Consider the following 18,166-nt stretch of genomic DNA (forward strand, 5'->3'; position numbering starts at 1 on the left):
TCCAGCAGGTTTACTGGATTTTTAAAGCAGACGTGAAGATACCCCAGGCCTCTCCATTAATCAGTAACTACCATACTAGCTGCAAACAGCTCACAGGACAATGAACCTCCTGTTTTAGCACCTGGGCAACCATGGAAAGTGTTTCCTGCATTGTCTTGGAGAGCAGTAGCTCAAGTTAGTGTGATGTTGCTTAGCCAAGTGAGAAGTGTTTTGCATCTGCAGAAAGAAAGTTGGCATCCGCCTCTCCATTTTATCAGCATCACAGGCTCAGCTTTTTAAATAGCCTGTCATGCTTGAGAAGGCAGTTTCCTTTTGCCACCTGGTGGTAGAACTACAGTGGAAGCAAGAAAAGACATAATCCAGCAGACCTAAAAGAGCATTGTTGAAAGCAATGGAAAAGAACAAACTCCATTTATTTCAGTGGGATATCGATGGAGGATAAGGAGTTTTTATCTGGCTTCTGCGCTCCACTCTCCTCTGGGTGGGGAAGGCTCTGGCCAAGGCTTTTTCTTTGCTCTTGCTGAAGCCTGTTTGCTATCAGCGGCTGAGCTGAACTCACTCTAATTGTGTTCAGATATACTCTGCACCTGGCCAAACTGCCTGATTGGTGTGGGTGTGAGACACACCCATTGGGCTTCTGAGATCTTGGCCTTTATTAGAGTGGGCTGCAGCCAGAGGTGCTGGCACAGGCTGCCTGCAGGCAGCTGCCAAAGCCGGCTGCCAAAGGGTGCCGGCCTTTGGAAGCAGCCTTCGGAGGTGGGACTGAGGGCTGGGGCCAACATACTAACTTAAACAGCAAGAGAAGGTTCTTGCTCACTTCACTGTTGATGAGATTGGGTCGAAGTAGTTATGTGTTTGGGTTCATCTAGAGATGGGGAGACAGGGGGCGCCTTGGTTGAATGTGGGGCAGCTATTCCAGTGGTGGTGGGGAATAGAAGAAGTAATGTTGGCAGGTCAACTCACTGTTCCAGGGGAAGGGCAGTCAGAAATTTAATCGCTATCTCCCCTTCCAGCTGTCCTGCCAGCTCTATGACCTCGGGGAGCACTGCCAACAACCCAACATAGCCTTACCTTGCTCCTCTGCAATGCCAGGTCGGTCCAAAATAAACCCGAGGTCATCCATGATTTGATTATGGATGAAGAGGCTGACCTGGTGTGTATCACCGAGACTTGGTTGAGGGAGGCTGGTGGCCCAGTCTGGTCCCAGCTTCTTCCTCCAGGGTATTCTGTAGAGGAGCAGGTGAGGGGACGTGGGCAGGGAAGTAGAGTGGCTGTGGTCTATAAGGATGACATCTCCCTTACCAGAGTCCCTGTCGAGGTATCTGACCATATTGAATGTGTGTACCTAAGTTTGGAGACGAGGGATAGATTGGGACTTCTGTTGGTGTACCGATCGCCCCGCTGCCCGACGGAATCCCTTACTGAGCTCACGGCCTTGGTCGCGGAACTTGCATTGGAGTCTCCCAGACTTTTGGTGCTGGGGGACTCCAATATTAACTTCGGGACCAATTTGTCCAGGGCAACTCAGGAGTTCATAGCGGCCATGACAACTATGGGCCTATCCCAAGTGGTCTCCGGACCAACGCACATTGCAGGTCACACACTTGATTTGGTCTTTTACTCTTATCAGGGTGGTGTTCCGTGGGTGGGGACTCCTGTGATTTCCCCATTGTCATGGACGGACCACCATCTGGTTAAGGTTAGGCTTACAACCACTTTCCATCTCTGCAGGGATGAGGGGCCTATTAGAATGGTCTGCCCAAAGAGGTTATTGGCTCCAATAGGATTCCAAGATGACTTGGAGGGATTTAATGTTGGCTCTGCTGGTGATCCTGTTGATGCCCTGGTGCAAAACTGGAATAACATGCTCACCAGGGCAGTAGACATGATTGCTCCTAAGTGTCCCCTACGACCCGCTTCAAAACAGGCCCCTTGGTATACGGAAGATCTACGGGGGCAGAAACGGCAAGGTAGGTGACTGGAGCGCAAGTGGAGAAAGGCTCAACTCGAATCCGACAGATTACAACATAGAGCACATTTAAAGATCTATGCTCAGGCAATACGTGCAGCAAAAAAGCGTTTTTTTCCTGCCCATATTGCATCTGAGAGTTCACGTCCAGCAGAGTTGTTCAGGGTTGTGAGGGGGCTAGTAAGTGCCCCCCCTCCCTTGAATCAGAATTTGGAGCAGTTACCCACTGCGATGTGTTTAAAGAGTTTTTTGCAGATAAAATCTCTCGGATTCGGACCGACTTAGACGGAGACTCCACAATTAATTCGATGTCTGAATTGGAGGTGTCCGACAACTCCTCTTATGTAGTTCGACTGGATCAGTTTCAGTTTGTGACTCCTGAGGACATGGACAAGCTGCTTGGAGCGGTGAGGCCTACCATTTGTTCTCTTGACCCTTGTCCAACATGGCTTGTTCTATCTAGCAGGGAGGCTGTTGTAGGAGGCTTGGTAGAAATCATAAATGCTTCTCCGAGGGAGGGCAGGATGCCTCCTTGTCTTAAGGAGGCAATTATTAGACCTTTTCTTAAGAAGCCTGCATTAGATCCCTCAGAGTTGAGCAATTATAGGCCTGTTTCCAACCTCCCATGGCTGGGCAAGGTAATTGAAAAGGTGGTGGCCCCTCAGCTCCAGGCGGTCTTGGAGGAAACTGATTATCTAGACTCATTTCAAACTGGTTTTCGGGCAGGCTATGGGGTGGAAACTGCCTTGGTCAGCCTGATGGATGATCTCCAATTGGGAATTGACAGAGGAAGTGTGACTCTGTTGGTCCTTTTGGATCTCTCGGCAGCTTTCGATACTATCGACCATTGTATCCTTCTGGAACGTCTGAGGGTGTTGGGGGCACTGTGTTCTACAGTGGCTCTGCTCCTACCTCTCGGACAGATTCCAGATGGTGTCGATTGGAGATTGTTGCTCTTCAAAATCTGAGCTTAAGTATGGTGTCCCTCAAGGCTCCGTACTTTCTCCAATGCTTTTTAACATCTACATGAAACCGCTGGGAGATATCATCATGGGATTTGGAGCGGGGTGTTATCAGTATGCTGATGACACCCAAATCTACTTCTCCATGTCAACTTCTTCAGGAGATGGCATAACTTCCCTAAATGCTTGCCTGGAAGCAGTAATGAGCTGGATGAGGGAGAATAAACTGAAGCTGAACCCAGATGAGACGGATGTACTTATTGTGCGGGGTCAGAATTCTAGAGAAGATTTTGATCTGCCTGTTCTAGATGAGGTCACATTTCCCCAAAAGGAACAGGTTTGAGGTCTGGGAGTACTTCTGGATCCACACCTCTCCCTGGTTTCTCAGGTTGAGGCGGTAGCCAGGGGAGCTTTTTATCAGCTTCGGCTGATACGCCAGCTGCTTCTTGAAATGAACAACCTCAAAACAGTGGTACATCTGTTGGTAACCTCCAGACCTGACTTCTGCAATGCACTCTATGTGGGGCTGCCTTTGTATGTAGTCCGGAAGCTTCAGTTGGTACAGAACGCGGCGGCCAGGTTAATCTCTGGGTCATCTCAGAGAGACCACATCACTCCTTTGTTGATAGACTTACACTGGCTGCCAGTAGGTTTCTGGGCAAAATACAAAGTGCTTGTCATAACTTATAAAGCCCTAACTAGCTTAGGCCCTGGGTATCTAAGAGAACGTCTTCTTCATTATGATCCCCACCACCCATTGAGGTCATCCAGAGAGGTCCATCTCCAGTTGCCACCAGCTCGGCTGGTGGCCACACGGTGACGGGCTTTCTTGGTTGCTGCCCCGAGACTGTGGAATGCTCCCTACTGAGATACGATCCTCCCCATCTCTGACAATTTTTAGAGAGCATTTGAAAACCCACCTCTTCGCCCAAGCTTTTTCTGTTCTTTAAAATTTTAAGGTTTTAATTCGTGGTTGATTTTAAATTGTTAAATTGTTTTAAGTTTTTGCATATATTTTAACTTGTTTTATACTATTGTTAACCGCCCAGAGACGAAAGTTTGGTACAAATGTAATAATAAATTCTATTCCAATAGTAAGAGCCCTATTGAACTCAGTGGATTTGGGTTGCAATCTTACACACACTAGGGAGTTAAATCCCATTGATAGGCCTTCTGAATGAAAACACCCAGAAGGGCTATCCCTACAACAAAGCAAAAGATCAACAACACCATCACTCAAAGATCTGCTATAAAAAATACTTTTTCAGAAAGAAAATTAGAGAGATTGTACAGGTTATGGCCCAAACAATGGGTCATTCAGAGATCTCTTAACTCCTGAATAAACCACTAGTACTTTTGGTACTATTGAATAAGTATGTATAGGATCCAGATGTACATAAAGATTTGTGGTTTTTTCCCTGTATTATATCCATACTTTTAATAGTCACCTAATGGCGCAGCGGGAGATGACTAGCAAGCCAGAGGCTGCTGGTTCGAATCCCCGCTGGTATGTTTCTCAGACTATGGGAAACACCTATATTGGGCAGCAGTGATATAGGAAGATGTTGAAAAGGCATCCTCTCATATTGCGTGGGAGATGGCAATGGTAAACCCCTCCTATAGTCTACCAAAGACAACCACGGGGCTCTGTGGGCACCAAGAGTCGACAGTGACTCGACGACACGCTTTACTTTATCCATACTTTTTAGCTGCCAGTGTGAGACACTGCAATAAATGTCTCTTGGATAGAGCTCCAGCAATGGTAGGTCTTCACTGGGCCACAGCACCTCTTCCTTTAATATCACTTATGATATTATAAGAATACTACTAGCATTCAACATAGTTTAAGGCCTAGTTAGTTGTTAATGAAGGTTTTTAAGCTAAGTATTCCAAGTGCATCACCTAAATAATTTTGCTGCATAATTTTGCCTATTAGTCACTAGCTGATGCAGTTGATAGATACTTTATTTCTGGCTTACACCCAATACACGATGGCTCCAATGTTTGCTCAACCAGCATACTGAATATTGGTGTAGCTAGTTGAAGAACATAAAATAGAGAACTGCAGAGCCTACCTGCTTCCCTGAAGTTTTAAGCCACATTTTGCAGTGGATTTTTAAAAGGGAAGACTGAAATATGGTATAATGCAGTAGTGGTAGGGAAGGCAGAGACAAGGAAGAATTATGTTGTTTTTCCTCCCCATTGCTGCTTAGGTAATGTCGGGAAACTATGCTAAAGCAGAGGGAGAACAACAGAAACCCAAAGCCTTACTTTGTTTCTGCTGTCCATTGCCTGTGACAGTAGAAACCTCCTGTCCCCCGCAACTACTTACTAACAGAATCAAAATGGCATAGCAGTTTTTGACAAGATTTGAGGGTCAACTCTTCCCCCGCCCCCACCGCCCCATTCTGCACAGATATCTTCTCAGCACCTGCGCTGAATCAGTTATGTACACTCATGACAGTCATTTGCAATTGCTAGTGCTTTTAAGGGAACATGTTCAAAATCTTCAACAAAGCAAAAAATTACAGCCAGGGAGAAACAAAAGGAAAAATAAACCTAATTTATTCCATTCATAGAATCTAGGATTTTAAACCACCAGGTTTAAGTTCCACTGCTGACAACATGCTTCTTCTGTGATGGCCTAGCCATCCCTGATTTATAGTCTCTCCAAACAAGAACCAGCATTTTACACTTTTACAGGTGGGTGTAGCTAAAAAGTGTTTCATTGAGCCCATCTCCCTTTTAAATCTTCTAGTCCAGTATTACAACTGCAAGATCTTCCTGACAAATAAACAAAACCTAGATTTCCTCTCTAGATTTCATTCTCTTTGAAGACAGGGCTCAACTTCTACACTTACATTGTCACGGAAACAGGCATAGCTAATATAGTGTACCGTTTGGCTCATGGAATTGGACAATTTAAAGAGGCTGTATGCATGTCCAGCATCAAGAGGAGGGGTTGAATCCAGGACTAGGTGCCAGTAACAATTTCACTGGAGCACAGAAAACCACAGAATGTGGAACAAGCTGCATAATTTAGCTTCCTGGGGATTTCATCTTTAAGTTGTTGTGTTTTTTTAAAAGAAACTTGCTAGCTCTTTGGGTTGCTTGGAAGAGATGTGCATAGAAGTGTGTGGGCAATGCCAGGACAATTTTAGAAATCAGCAAAATTGCTGATCAAGATTTCCAGAGGGCAGAAGACAGAGCATCAGTGCTTGTATACTTCCTTCTTTTTCCTCATGACTATCAGGAGCAGAAAAAATGATGCAAAACTATGTTTTTGTTTTGTTTAGATAGCAAAATAAATTATGCTCAGTTAAGAAACCTGCAGAGTTATTTCAGTTTGCAGAATCCAGCTTGTTGTTGCAAATGTTTGGGTTCCTTCCTTGCTGCAAATCGTGCAGTCCAGTGATAAAGCACTATCAGGGTTCTCAACCTCTGACTTTGCCACCTCCTCCTGCCACAGAAAGAATCCCCAACTCATCCCTGATCCAGCTCTCAACATTTTGGGAGATTTCTGGCGATATTGGCGGGAGAGATCATTTCCAGAAAGAAACTGGAGGAGATGCCAAAACTCCGGCACATGCTCGGCTGAGTACACAGGGTTTGCTAGGGCAACCTGACAAGGGACAGCTGAGGCTGGGATGGGGCGTGCTTGTGAGGGCGGAGACAATGTGGACTCTCGTGAGGATACAGAGTGGAGGGAGGGCTTCTTCAGTAGGAGGGGGAGGCTAAGGAGGGCACAAGCTGGGTAGCAGACAACTGGCCCCTGAGGCAGAAAGTGAGCCCACAAGGAAGAGGAACAGAGCAGCTGAGAAAACCCTCTCCCCTTTCACTACTGAAGCCTCTGGGGAAAAAGGGAGGAGAGAGGGGAACCAAGGACTAGTGCTGGCTCCATGCCCTGCATGTATAAGGCCAGTCCTTCACATCTCCAGTGGATAAGATCCCAGGTAGCAGTATTGGGCAAGACTGTACTCTTCTAAAATGGACCAGTGGTCTGACTCGGTGTAAAGCCCTTCCTCATTCTGCAGAAACCAACTGACAGTAAACATGTAAGGCTTCGTAGGACCACCTCAGATTATGCTTCCATGCTCACATGGAATCTCATGAACTTTTGTTTCTTACCATATCCTCTCAAAAGGACCAAACTAGACACAACAGCAGCAATTCCATGTGCTTTACACATGGAAATGCCACAATCTCAAAAATGGGGTGGGATTAAATATTAAGAGGTATACAAGTGAGCAGTGCAGGATCCTCTCCCTGCCCATGTGTTACCACCTAGCATCTCCTGAATACCACAACTATACTGTGCTGGGGGAAAGAGCCTGGGGAGAGGGGCTGCAGGGAGATAGGCTGCAGTAAGGGGAGGGTTCTGCACTCCTCACCCACATGCCCTTCAGCTTTTAAAATGAGGCACCCACAACCCTTTCTACATGATTGGGGCAGCTCCCTGTTTAAGCACACAAGACTGCTGCCAAGCACACATCTAGCTGGGTCCTAGGCCCATGCCATCTTCCTTGATATGGCCTGTTTAAAGCTTGCCATGTCCATCTCTCCTGGCCGCAGAGTTCTCTCCAGACCCACCAGCAGGTCTTGGTGGCGCTCTTGGATGTTAAGTGGGTACCTGGCCCGGACCAACTCGTAAGCAGCCAGCAGCCTCATGTTGTGCTTCACCATCAGGTACTGGATGACACAGGTGGGAGCCAGAGAGGAGCCATCCCTGCAGTGAATCAGAACCCGCTTCCTTTTCTCCAGGGAGGCTTCAATGCACTCGTTGATGTCCCAGAAGTAAGGCTGCTGCAGAGATGTCCACTCCTCCTCCAAAGCCCCCTGGATGTGCACCTTGAGACGGAACCAGTTATGCTGGGGCCCCCGGCTGCAGGTGCAGGGGATGAAGCTCAGGCTGCAGTCTGTGGGCAAGCTGCTCATGTCAATGATGCTGTCAATGCTGTTCTTGCACAGCAGCTGCCCACTGTAAGCCGCTCGAAGGTTTCCCACATAGATATAATCCGTGATCCTGGTGAGGACTGGCTCCAAGAAGCGGAAGCCCTGCAACCCCCCTGGTTTGGAGTCCTCAGGCTGGAGACACGCATGGTGGCACTTCTTAGACACAGAAAAGATGCTGGCATCCAGTTCAAGGTGGCTGCTGCGCAACCATGAGAGCCAGGGGGAAGATTTGGGCTTAGACAGAGATTCTACTGCCATGGAGGAATTGGAGGGGGAATTGGATACAGAGGCACAGAACAAGGATGCCCGTTCCAGGGAACCCGTGCTGCTGGCTGTCCCAGCACTGTGGGCTTGCTTCATCTACCAAAAGAAAATAAACACTCACCAGTTAAGTTGTACTTGCCACAAACTGGCTCCATATTCTCAAGCAAATACCTAACCACCCCAGTCCCTATGGTGAAAATGTCTGATCACAGGCCTGCCAAGGCCATCACTTACCTGATCATCAAGCTTCTCCTGAGAGACCAGGGCATTGTACTGCCTGGCACTATCTGATGAGAGGGACAAACACAACATCCGGTGAGTCTCCACAGCGGGCCGAGGCTTAACAGAGGCTGCTCTGCCAGTCTTTGGCTCCAGTGTTTCATTCCTTTTCATCATCAAGTTTGGGCAGGAGCCTACAAGAGGAGGACAGTTTCATCAATGAAGGCATTCACTGCTGGCAGGCGAGTAATTTGTTCCCTGAATGTTAAATGGACATTTTAACAGTACCCTGCTAAGTGAGCAAAGAGGCACCTTTTAAAAGTAGTGGTTCTCTTTATTAGGCAGGGGAGAACAACTGGCCCTATCCTCTAGCACAGAATCCCCCCAGTTGCTGTTGCAGGTGTTGATCTTACGTTTCTTTTTTTTTTAGACTGTGAGCCCTTTGGGGACAAGGAGCTATTTTCATTTATATCTTTGTAAACCACTTTGGAAACTTTTGTTGAAAAGCGGTATATATGTAAATATTCATTGTATTCGTATTTTACATGTGAAGTTGCCTTATTTTGAATCAACCTATCCATTCAGTCCAGTACTGTTTACTTTTGACTGGCAGCAGCTCTCCAGGGTCTCCCAAGAAGTCTTTCCCAGCACTTGCCACATGGTCCTTTTAACTGGAGATGCCAGAGACTGAACCTGGGACCTTTTCATGCAAAGCATGTGACCCATCGCTAGCCTAGGCCCCATCCCTCTGCTGGTAATTGCACCAGGTCCTGCCCCTACATTTTTCAAGCTACTCCCTGTAGCCACGTCAACCAGAAAGCTGAAGGCCAAACGACCCATAATGTTAAAATATCCTATTGCTTAATATTGTCTACACAGACTGGTAGCAACTTCTCCAAGGTTGCAGGCAGGAATCTCTCTCAGCCCTATCTTGGAGATGCTGCCAGGGAGGGAACTTGGAACCTAGATGCTCTTCCCAGAGTGACTCCATCCCCTAAGGGGAGTATCTTGCAGTGCTCACACATCAAGTCTCCCATTCAAATGCAACACAGGCTGTACCCTACTTAGCAAGGGACAATTCATGCTTGCTACCACAAGACGAGCTCTCCTCCCAATTAGAGGCATTACTTTACTCATGAGTAGCAGGTGCACAGGATCATAATGCAAATCACGACCAGCATGGAGGTAGTGTAGCAAATGGCACTTTCAGTGTTACACAGTCATTTTGGGAAAGTGATACTTGGTGGGGAAATGGTGCTGAGGTAAAGGGTTAATACCCCAACCTCCATTCTGCAGTCCTGATCTGAACTGCAGCCCTACACAGCTACTGCTCATGACTTAAGTCAAACCTCTAACCATACAACATATTTAACATTATACAAAATTTGGCTCTGAGATTCTCACAAAGCTGACTAGCACCACAAGCCAAATCCCACACTTTCTCTACACTTCCAGGAACCATAAGATACACATAATATCAGATACACATAATATAGCACCACAAGCCAAATCCCACACTTTCTCTACATTTCCAGGAACCATAAGATACACATAGTATTAGGCTACAAGCATATTGGGCCACCATGCTCAAAATGTGTTTAGGTTGTTATATAGTACAGACATGTGATACACACACACACACCACCACCACCCCATTTGTTTTATGAGAAGCCAAGCTAAGAGAAGTGGAAACTTGAGACATTTCTGACATTTCCTTCTTCCTGGTTGCCCGAGAGAAACAGTAGCAAGTTAACACGCAGAATGAAAGAGTGCTGTAGTCCAGGGAGTCTCAAATTTGGGGCCCCCAGATGTTGTTGGATTCACACCCCTTTGGCCATTGTGGCTGGGGATTATGGGAGTTGTAGTCCAACAATACTTGGGGGACCAAGTTTGAGAACCCCTGCTGTAGTCAGTTCCCAAATTCTTTTGTTGCTACTGGAAAAAACAATACCGGCTAACCCCAGTAGCAGTACATACTACTCCTCTACATATTCCGTAGCCAGCAAATGAAATGCTTCCCCATCCTTAGCTTTGTGAAAGAAAGATGGGACACAAAACAGTGTGATGCTGGCAGTGAAGCCCAAGAGCACTCTGAGGAGACTGTGGCTGATGAAGCAAAAATCCATCAATGACCATTATTTCTAATCCGCACATCACCAAGCCTACAAACCATCTTTGTTTGTATTTTGTGTGCCTAAGAAAAACACATCAGCTGCTTCTTTCTTTGGTAGCGAGTTACTTCATTCTTGACACAGAAGGAAGACTGCATTTCTATGCTAGTCAAGAGAATTTGTTTGGTGTGAGAAAAAGCAGTAAACCCAGACACTCTTTCAGCATATTATTGATGGCGGCACAAGAATCTCCAGGGAATGACAGTGTAAAGGATTGAGAGATTCCCTCCTTGCCATGCCCTTTTTAGAGTGAAAACTGGGGAGTCGGGTGAAAAGGGAATAAGGGGAAGTTTACCACATACAGAAAGGGTGGTGGTGGTTAAAGGGCACAGAGAAACTAAACAAAAGGTGAGTGGGGAGAGAGATGTGATGTAAAAGCAGTGGAGGTTTTGGAAAAGGAGGAAGGGCTAGGGAAGGGCTGGGCAGGTATCCATTTGCTCAAGGACAACTCATAAAAGAGTAGGCTACACAGACAACAAAAGCAAGAACAGCAGAGCAATGAGCATCAGAGGTATGGGACTGACGTCTTAAAATCCTTCTGGCAGGGTCAGGAAAGCTGTTAGACTCCCCACCCCATACAAAGTCTGCAAAGCCAGATGATAGATCAGGCACACACTATAAACCAGATGGGTCCAGATAAGGACATTTTTTACTACCTGTTGCAAAACATGGCTATTGTTTCTCTAAAAGAAACAAGCCCTTTGAGGGGATATTAGATCAAGACTGCTGGCTTCCAACAAGCCTTCCACGTCATATTCACAAAAATGCTGTCAACACATTGTTCAACGTTTTCAACTCTTTGTAGCAGTCTGGATTCAATTTCAGCGTATAACTACAGAAGCAAAGAGTGACTGAATGTCACACATGTCCTCACCCACCTGTACAGTGCTGGGAAAGAGCCACAGGGGACGACAGATGCAAGGCCTTCTGCAAGCGCTTTGTAAGCACACCTGGAAATAGAAAGCAAAACGAAGAATAGCAAGGGACAAAGAGGCAGCTTATCAGAGAGCAAAGACAGAAGCACATGTTAAAGCCAGTACAGGTAACATGTAGCCAAAGGATCCCTTTTCCCATCACCTCCTCATAAGAACAGCCCTGCTAAATCCTCAGTCTTAATCAGCCCAGAGTATAACTATAAGCCATATCAAAGAGTATTGTAGACGAAATACAGGATGAATACATATAGGAAATGACCACACAACCGGGAGTGAGCTGTTACAAAGCCAGGATTAATTTCCCAGTCCACCCAGAGCAACAGGCCTAAAATGGGATACAAAAGCAAAAACATATATTACATTCATGTGGGGGGAAAGCAGGCCTTTCCAGACTACCTGGAAAGTGCTTCTGAAAGAAGCTCAAACACATTGAACACAAGCAAAACAGCAGCAGTCAGGCCAGCAATGGATGAAGCCATGAGCAAAGCCCATCACCACTGTTGAAACACTTGCTGGAACAAGCAAAACTTTCCACAAAGACCAGACAGGGAGAGACATCTGAATATACCTATGGAACTCATGCCATTGCTTCGAGGCTACATTCCTTCCAGGATTTTGGCTTCATGAAAATCAGTCTAAACAGACCAATCTATGTCTTCTGCACAAGACAAAAAGTGACAAAGCCACTCATGTTCCAGAGATTTTTTTAACAATCACTATCCTGTATTAATGCAGCAAAACACTCAGGATGTTGCAACAGTAAGCAATTCAGGAAAGTGCTTCTGCTGCATTAAGCAATGTCTTGCACAAGATGAACATGTGTAGAGAAGGGCTGTATAGAGGAACTGATATGTTGCACACAATACTATCCATGTTGTTGACAAGAACAGAGATCCCTTGCATTGCAGTTATGCAATATATCCACCATGAAGAGTATAAACTCAAAACATATATGCCAAGGGTCAAGGCCCATTGCTTACACAGCTGACTTCCCTGAAATGGGGTAGAGAATAGGGGCGTGCACGGACCGGTTGCGGCAGTTCGGTCCAAATTTGGACCAAACCACGAACCGGTTCAGTCAAACCCACTGGCTGCTCGAACCGGCACAGTTCGCAGTCAGACTGGTCCAGTCCATGCGCATCCCTAGTAGAGAAAGAACAAGACAGAGGCTCACAGAGCAACCAGCAGGCTGTCACAGACTATAGGAAATTGCCTAAAACAAAAAACAAACAAACAAAAAAACAACGCTGGCTAGTTTCCACTTGTAATAAGTGTTTGTGCAACAGCAGCCCTTTGCAGACACCTCCAAAACTTAGCTAGTCAATTATATTTTCCTACCCTTTACGCACCTGTAAGCCCATTTTTCCTGGAACTGCATCTTTTGTTCAGCATTGTGCCTGCCACTGACTCCATAGTATCCAGATCTGAAATACAGAAGAACAGATGGTTTAAACCCACAGTATGACAGTTCAGATTTACAGCAGATCATGGAAAAGCTGGTCTGCTGGGAGACAGAAAAAGCAGAATGGCAATTCTTCTGAAAAATAATTTGAGGGTCTGTGATGAAACGTTCTGAATAGAAACAAATTAGGAAACTCCCTATAGCTTTCCAAACTTTAAATACTTTGCAGATGAACAATTCCAGGTCAGTTTGGAAACAACACATTGCCTCCAACTCCAACTCAACTCCAACTCATTGAGTCAACTCAAATTGGAACTGAAAACTGGAACAAGACTTCATTATTTCCAAAATATACAACCACCCTGAACCAGATTCTAAAATCTGAATCTGAACAGAACTTTTTTTAAAGTGGGGTGGGGTGGGGTGAGTTTCTAGGCTCAGATACAAAAGCTGATATGGAAGTAAACTTAATAGCCACAAGCAGAATGAATAATGAGCAGATAAAACTGATATTTGGGAGGAGTTTTATACAGTTAGGGTTTGAACACCCTTAGTGGTGGAAGTGGGAGAGAGGGTAGCACTTCAAAGGACCTTCCCTGTGCTGCTGTGCACAGCCAGTGTCTATGCATCAATACATAAAAAGGTAAAGTTGTACCATCAAGTCGGTGTCAACTCCTGGCGACCACAGAGCCATGTGGTTTTCTTTGGTAGAATATAGGAAGGGTTTACCATTGCCATCTCCTGAACAATATGAGATGCTGCCTTTCAGCATCTTCCTATATTGCTGCTGCCCAATATAGGTGTTTCTCATAGTCTGGGAAACATACCAGCAGGGATTTGGACCTCTTGCTCCCTAGGAGAGTTACTTCCCCACTGCGCTATTAGGTGGCTTATGGATCAGTACATACAGTTCTGCCATTGAACATGTTTTAGTCTTTGTGGGACTATGGAAACATCATTTACAACAAGTGTGTGTGCACTCACATATTTTTTATGTCCGCTTAGTTAATTTTAGATCTCGCTCAGGTTGAATCAGGAAGGCCCCACTCTGAATGCAGGTGCGCACACACTGCCTTGATACTGCCACCCAGAACAAAACCAATTCCGCACACAGATGAAAAAAAAGAGAGAGAGAAGACTGTTTACAACATAAGGATTTGCATAAGGATGTAGTGCAAAGTGTTATAGCAATATTGTATCTAGCCTTATTACTAGATAGTCATTAGACAGTCAGTGCAGGTTTTTCTGCCACAGAGAAATCTCTGCTTCCTCTCCATCGTTTCTCCTGTAATGAGATACATACCTGCCTCGCCTCCAAACCCAACACTAATACAGGCAGGCTTTTAGCTTCTTCAAAAGCAATTTCTCAGGTGCCTATCTGGTTAGATGTTTGTTTCTTATATTTATTTCAAGAAACTATTGTGTTGGTTTTCTTTTCTTTCTTTTTTCTCTCTAAAAATACATTTTGAAAATTTTTATATAACAAACTTTTGCTGGGGCAGGGGGTGGGAAGAGAACTGGCTTTATGAATGTCACAATGGCCAGCCAATTAGCACACTGCACAGTCTAAGCCCTATTCACATGTTCACTACCTGTGTACACTGTACACAAGTACAGATCTGTACACAGGTACAGTTATTCACATATTATGGAGGTACAGGAGTAAACTTCCTATTTGTACCATGCATTTCAGGGTCCTGTTCCCAGGTTCACTTTTAAAATTAATGCAGGTACATTCACACAAAAACATGCACATGTGAACGCAGATGCAACATAATGTCTGGACTGGACTCTAGTTTTGCGAGAAGCAGGAAGAACTGTTTGCTCCTGTACACTACAGTTCTAGATTAGGCTCATCGCTCAATTTATGCATGTCTGTATATACTCTACATCTATTAGAGCTGTTGTTGAAACATGTTCTTTTCCGCTTCTGATAAAAAGGCCAGGTTTACAGAGTTGTTTAGTAAACAAACAGCAAGCTATTTGACAACAGGCTGCATCTCTTTGGTCATATGGTATCCCAGCCAGTGCTGAGTGAGGCTGTCCCAAAAGTCAGGTTGTGTAGCTCCAAGAGATTAGAAAGAGAGGAAATCTGACAACATGGGGGTGGATGGTATGTGGGTGAGCAAGAGTGTATCAACTAATAGCCGAGAATCAATATTTTATCTAGTCTATTTTCCTTCCCCCATGTACCAACTTTCTGTACACGGTGTGGGCTTTTCTGGCACATTAAATATCTCCCAGTATATTTAATCACCATCTGGTAATAAAGAGTACAGTAGTAATAAGGTTAGAATGCAATATAATAATTATATACAACACTCCACATCACAGACGCAAATCAGAATTCTATCATAAAGGGTGTTTGCTTATATATTATGACACAAATGGTGAGCATATTCAGAGGCAGTAGGATTCGAATTACCAGATACTGGAACAAATGAAGGTCACCATCTGCTTGAGAAGTATCTGACTGGCCACACTTGGAGGCTAGAGTGCTGGGCCGCGTGGTTTTTGTTTGACCCAGCACAGGCACTGTTTATCTTTTTAGGCATGGACTGCAGTAGAGGCAGCAGCCGTACATAAGTGTTTGTCCCAGACTCCTCTTTGTCTCAAACTGAATTCCATGTAGAAGAAGGGTGCAGTGACAAAAGGAGACCGCCCAATGCTGGGCATGCCCTCAGTTCTGACAAGTGGGCTTCTCAGAGGCAACTGGTGGGCCAATGTGCGAAACAGGATGCTGGACTAGATGGGCCTTGGGTGGGCATAGCGCGGGGAGAGGGGGCCTGTGTTTGCCCCTCTCCCCGGAGGCAGCCTCTCAGAGTGAGGGAGATAATGAAAAGAGGGAGGGGGGGCTCAGGAACTAGCGGGGCCGGGTTCTTTTGAACCCATTCGCTCAATTATAGGGACACCCCTGGCCTTGGGCCTGCTCTAGCAGGGCTGTTCTTATGTCCTGGCAAATGACAAAGATGCCCGCCCCCCCGCCCACCATAAATGCCAGGGCACCGAAAGGGAAGATGCGCACAGAGTACTACCGCTCTAGAGAAAGAAGCCAGAAAGAGAGCAAAGCAGCGGAGAGGGAAGGAAGCGAGTGGAGGACCTTCCACCTCCCTCAACCCATACGCAGCCTCCGTACAAAGGAAATCCTTCAATCTCGGCGGAGACAAAGTTGCAAGTCCCGCGGCACGGCACCCCCCTGATTCAGCCTCTCCTGCAGCTCTGCCCCCCGCAGCCGAAGGCAGCCCCGCTCCCAGGTCCCCCCTTCGCCCATCATCAGCGTCCGCCCGCCTCGCCCCCAGCGGCACTCACACACACCCCCAAGCCGGGGTTGGCGTTGTCTTCCAGCCCTTTCTAGCGTGCAAGGGAAGTGGCGCTGCCCCGTGTCGTGATGCTCCGCGGAACTCGGGAAAGTTTCAGCTAAAGTTTCAGCAGCAGTCTGGATTGGACCTGGGGTGCACCTGCTAGGAAGAAACCCCGAAGCCTGCGATCCTCCCCGGCGAACCTACACTTTCTCGACCTCTCCTCAGAGCAGAGCCGTCGGGAGGGAATGAGGGGGGCCCTAGCGGGCAGAGCAAGAGGAGGATGGGAAATGTAGTCTTGGAGGCCAGGCGGGCTTCCCCTTTCATAACAGTTGCTCTGGCAGCTCGTGGTTCACCACCAATCTTCACCGTTTCCGCATTATTTTTGCAAGCCTAATTTCTCCCTCATGAGCAATTCTCAAGGGTACTAACAGTTTCGGCTGGTCCAGAATAAAGTAAGGTATTACTAGCCTATCAGATTGCATCAATTCACGCTACAGATTGCTCATATTTTCGGAACTGTGTAAACTGTCCATAATTACTAGCAACGCAACGCTAGTAGGTAGTGTGGGCCCATATATGTATATTTTATTCTGAGTTGTTGCCCATACGGCATGAACGAAGATGCTCTCTCTGACCCTCTCATGAGGACATATGTTTTCCTGAAGTTACTCCTGCCTCCAATTTTAAAATGTGTTTTTGAGCAGCAACAACATGGCCATATTCTCCTTTCGATATTAAATGCGATTATGCTGCCCCCACCAAAAAAAGAAGAAGAAGAATTAGATCTGATTCCTCCCCGAAGATAAACTGGAGAAGACAAGTGCTGTTTTGGGGGCGAAAGCATCTGTATTGTCCCCAGCACAGCACCTTTCAAGGTTGCGATAGAACCACCGTTCATGTGTTCACAAACCCGCTATGGAACATGCTTACTGCCTGGGAGCAGATCAGAAGTCCCGCCCCCAGCCCGTCACTCACTCTCACTGATGCTTAGGGTAAGGATGTGCGAGCTGCCTGTTTGGCCAGTTCTGTTGGAATCTGGACCGCATTCAAGCCCACCTGACTGTTTTTCACACAACAGGCTTTACCACAAGTTTATTGCAAAGCTTTACTGTGAGTTCAAAATTGCCCCAAAAAACCAATCCAAAAAGTGGATTTTTTTTACCCTGGATATAAATTGGGCTACACTGTAATGCACAATGAAAAACCCAGATTGTGTGTGAAGTGCTCCCAGATAGCTCACAGAGACTTCGGGGTACATTTGGCAGATATGTGAACACACCCCATCCATTCTGGAAATGTTGAGCTAAAAGCCCTGTGTGGAAAATGCCCTGGGGTTCGGCCGAAGTGGGTTCACGGGCCAGTTTGGGGGGTATACTTGAAAAGGGGAATCCGGTGAGGATTCCCCTTTACAAGTAAAGGGCATTCCCTATAGTAATTAGGGATGTGCATGAACCTGTTCAGAGGTCCTTTTATGGGCCTCGAAACAGGTTCGAACACGGGGAAGTTCAGAGGCAGGAGCGGGGTAGGACTTTAAGGGTGGGGGTGGGTGCACTTACCCCTCCCTCTGCTTTCCCCCCACTGGCACTCCGTTATGCAAGGCTCCTTCAGGGCAGCAGCATACCTCCCCACTGCCCTGTCCCTCTTTGGCCAGATGTGGCTGGAAGTACCTGGCATGCATGTACGTACTGGACACATGAAAAGCATGCGTGAAAATGCAATGTGCACACGACCACCTGGCACGCACATGCACGCCAGTTACTTCCAGCCACTCCCAGCCAAAGGGGACAGGGCAGCAGAGAGGTATGCTGCTGCCCGGGAGGAGCCTTGCATAATGGAGTGCCAGTGGAGGGGAAGTGGGGGAGGGGAGCAGAGGGGGGGGGTAAGTGCACCCTCCTCCCACCCTTAAAGTCAGACCCCCCCCCCACCTCAGAACCACCCCTGCCCTGTTTCTGTGCACATCCCTAAATTAGTAATGTGGGGGGAGGGGCA

The 18,166-nt window shown here is 46.6% G+C and overlaps 1 protein-coding gene across 1 annotated transcript; it reads right to left on the reverse strand.

Moving 5' to 3' along the window:
- Positions 1-5,479: 5,479 nt before the first annotated feature.
- LOC128326078 (uncharacterized) lies at positions 5,480-16,168 on the reverse strand. Its single transcript, XM_053252175.1, has 5 exons — positions 16,012-16,168; positions 12,823-12,897; positions 11,417-11,488; positions 8,383-8,561; positions 5,480-8,244 (listed from the first exon to the last, which is right to left on the reverse strand). The coding sequence occupies exons 2-5, from the start codon at positions 12,884-12,886 to the stop codon at positions 7,435-7,437; spliced, it is 1,125 nt and encodes a 374-aa protein (XP_053108150.1). The 5' UTR covers positions 12,887-12,897; positions 16,012-16,168; the 3' UTR covers positions 5,480-7,434.
- Positions 16,169-18,166: the final 1,998 nt, after the last annotated feature.

Source organism: Hemicordylus capensis, chromosome 1 (genome assembly GCF_027244095.1).
Source record: "Hemicordylus capensis ecotype Gifberg chromosome 1, rHemCap1.1.pri, whole genome shotgun sequence".
Lineage (NCBI taxonomy): Eukaryota > Metazoa > Chordata > Lepidosauria > Squamata > Cordylidae > Hemicordylus > Hemicordylus capensis.

What these genes read in the sequence shown, in the direction of transcription:
- LOC128326078 (XM_053252175.1), bottom strand. Translation starts at nt 12,886, where the DNA reads ATGGAGTCAGTGGCAGGCACAATGCTGAACAAAAGATGCAGTTCCAGG. An exon ending in CAGGAAAAATGGGCTTACAG is followed by an intron (nt 11,489 to 12,822) that starts GTGCGTAAAGGG and finishes TTCTATTTCCAG; the next exon opens with GTGTGCTTACAAAGCGCTTG. An exon ending in AGGAGAAGCTTGATGATCAG is followed by an intron (nt 8,245 to 8,382) that starts GTAAGTGATGGC and finishes TTCTTTTGGTAG; the next exon opens with ATGAAGCAAGCCCACAGTGC.